Raw genomic sequence first — 2,473 nt, 5'->3', positions numbered from 1 at the left:
GGTTGGACTAGATGACCTCCAAGGTCCCTTCTAACTTTTATTATTATTAATATTATTATTACTACTACTACTACTACTACTAGTACTACATTATTGTGATTGTTGTTATCTAAAAGATCACACATATTAATTTAGTTCACCACTCAGGTCAGGCCTGCATCCTCAAATATGCGTAACGTATTTACATGTCTGCTGCCTTTGCCCTTCCCTTCAGAATGCAGGGGGTCCTCAACCTACGAGCCCAACATTTCCGTTGCTAAGCGGGACGGGTTTTGCCCCGTTTTACGACTTTTCTGGCCGCGGCTGTCAAGTGAATCACTGCAGTTGTTAAGTTAGTCACACGGTCGTTAAGCGAAACCGGCTTCCTTCCCCCCCCCCTTTGACTTGGTCCCAACAGAGGATCGCGTGATACCCCGGGACGCTGCGACCGTCGTAAATATGAACCAGTTTGCCAAAGCCATCTGAATTTGGATCACGTGACTGCGACGGACGTAAGTGTGAAAAAGGGTCCTAAAGTCACGTTTTTTTCAGTGCTGCTGCAACTTTGAACGGCCACTAAGGGAACTCTTGTAAGTCGAGGAATACCCCCACATCGAAGCCCTCGGCTTACAGCCCTCGGCTTAGCCCCCATTTGAGATGGCAACCCCGAAAAAAGCCAACTTGCAGCCGGTCCTCCTGCTTACGACCGTCGCAGGCGTCCGCACGGCCACGTGATCAAAATTCAGGCCTTCTGGCATGCACGTACGACGGTTTGCCGTCGGCTGGTGTCGTACGAGCGCCGTTTGCCTCCTTCCCAGCCAGCTGCCCAACCAGCAAAGCCAACATCTGCTTAATGACTGTGTGGATTCGCTTAATGACGTTGGCAAGAAAGGTCGTGGAACCAGGTGTGACTCATTTAGCAACCACTCTGCTTAGCAATGGAAATGCTGGCCCCCTCTGTGATCGTTGAGGATAGACTGTACTGTCGGTTCTTCTGGTAGCCAAAAGCAGACACGCCCCCTCCCTCTTTAATGCAGGGGTCCTCAACCGTGGCCACTTTAAGACTGGTGGACTTCAACTCCCAGAATTCCTCAGCCAGCAAAGCTGGCTAAGGAATTCTGGGAGTTGAAGTCCACCAGTCTTAAAGTGGCCAAGGTCGAGGACCCCAGCTCCAACGTACGTATTTCCGCCTCGCTTCCTGAAGGGCCTCCGATTCTTCCAACTTCTTAGCTTCGTCTCGGAATTTCTTGATGCTATCCTTCATCTCCTTGTTCTTGGCCAGCTCCTGCTTGATGTTCTCCACGAAGCCCGAGATGAAACCTTTCCGATGGCCGGAGGAAGAACATCTAGACTGAAGAGAAGGTCACGGTTACAGCTCACACAGCACAAAACCCGGTCCGGCCTCCTGCGCTCGGTTGCACCCATTGCGGGGAAGGCCGAGCGGAGAAGACGGATTATTATTTCCCCATGGAGGGAAATCTCAACTCCGACCCACCTCGCTCTCTCTCGCTCTCTCTCGCTCTCCCAGCTACGTCATTACTAAGTAGTTTTGATCCGTCTTAGACAGACAGATGTCCCTACTTCAATTTTAAGTTTAATCTATGAGAGCTGGATGAATAGATGGATGGATGATAGAAGATTGACTGGATGGATGGATGGATGGATGATAGAAGATTGACTGGATAGAGGGATGGATGATAGAAGATTGACTGGATGGATGGATAGAAGATTGACTGGATGGATGGATGATAGAAGATTGACTGGATGGATGGATGGATGATAGAAGATTGACTGGATGGATGGATGGATAGAAGATTGACTGGATGGATGATAGAAGATTGACTGGATGGATGGATAGAACTGGATGGATGGATAGAAGATTGACTGGATGGATGGATGGATGGATGGATAGAAGATTGACTGGATGGATGATAGAAGATTGACAGGATGGATGATAGAAGATTGACTGGATGGATGGATAGAACTGGATGGATGGATAGAAGATTGACTGGATGGATGGATGGATGGATGATAGAAGATTGACTGGATGGATGATAGAAGATTGACAGGATGGATGGGTGGATGGATGATAGAAGATTGACTGGATGGATGGATAAGATGGATGGATAGAGGAGATATAGATAGATGAGTGAGATAGAGGAGATAGGAAGATGATAGATAGGAAGATGATATAGATGATAGATGGATAGATGGATGGATGGATGGGGTCACGTTATGCACCAAAGCACCAGAGGGCAGGACGAGAGACAATGGTTGGAAACTGACCAAAGAGAGAAGCAACCTGGAATTATGGAGAAAGTTCCTGACAGTGAGGACAATTAACCAGTGGAACAGCTTGTCACCAGAAGTTGTGGGTGCTCCATCATGGGAGGTTTTTAAGAAGAGGCTGGACAGTCCCTTGTCTGAGATGGTATAGGTTCTCCTGCTTGAGCAGGGGGCTGGACTAGAAGACCTCCAAGGTCTATTCTATTCT

General features: G+C 48.2%; 1 protein-coding gene across 1 annotated transcript in view; it reads right to left on the bottom strand.

The window, feature by feature from the left end:
• The window catches only part of TIMM44 (translocase of inner mitochondrial membrane 44), a 24,568-nt gene that overhangs the window by 17,162 nt on the left and 4,933 nt on the right, over positions 1-2,473 (bottom strand). The window contains exon 3 of the mRNA XM_029286355.1: positions 1,160-1,330. Coding sequence (XP_029142188.1) covers positions 1,160-1,330 — 171 coding nt within the window. The remainder of the gene's footprint in view (positions 1-1,159; positions 1,331-2,473) is intronic.

Source organism: Protobothrops mucrosquamatus, unplaced genomic scaffold (genome assembly GCF_001527695.2).
Source record: "Protobothrops mucrosquamatus isolate PMUCROS unplaced genomic scaffold, P.Mucros_1.0 scaffold3418, whole genome shotgun sequence".
In the NCBI taxonomy this organism is placed as follows: Eukaryota; Metazoa; Chordata; class Lepidosauria; order Squamata; family Viperidae; genus Protobothrops; species Protobothrops mucrosquamatus.
This window is presented reverse-complemented; position numbering and strand designations above follow the sequence as displayed.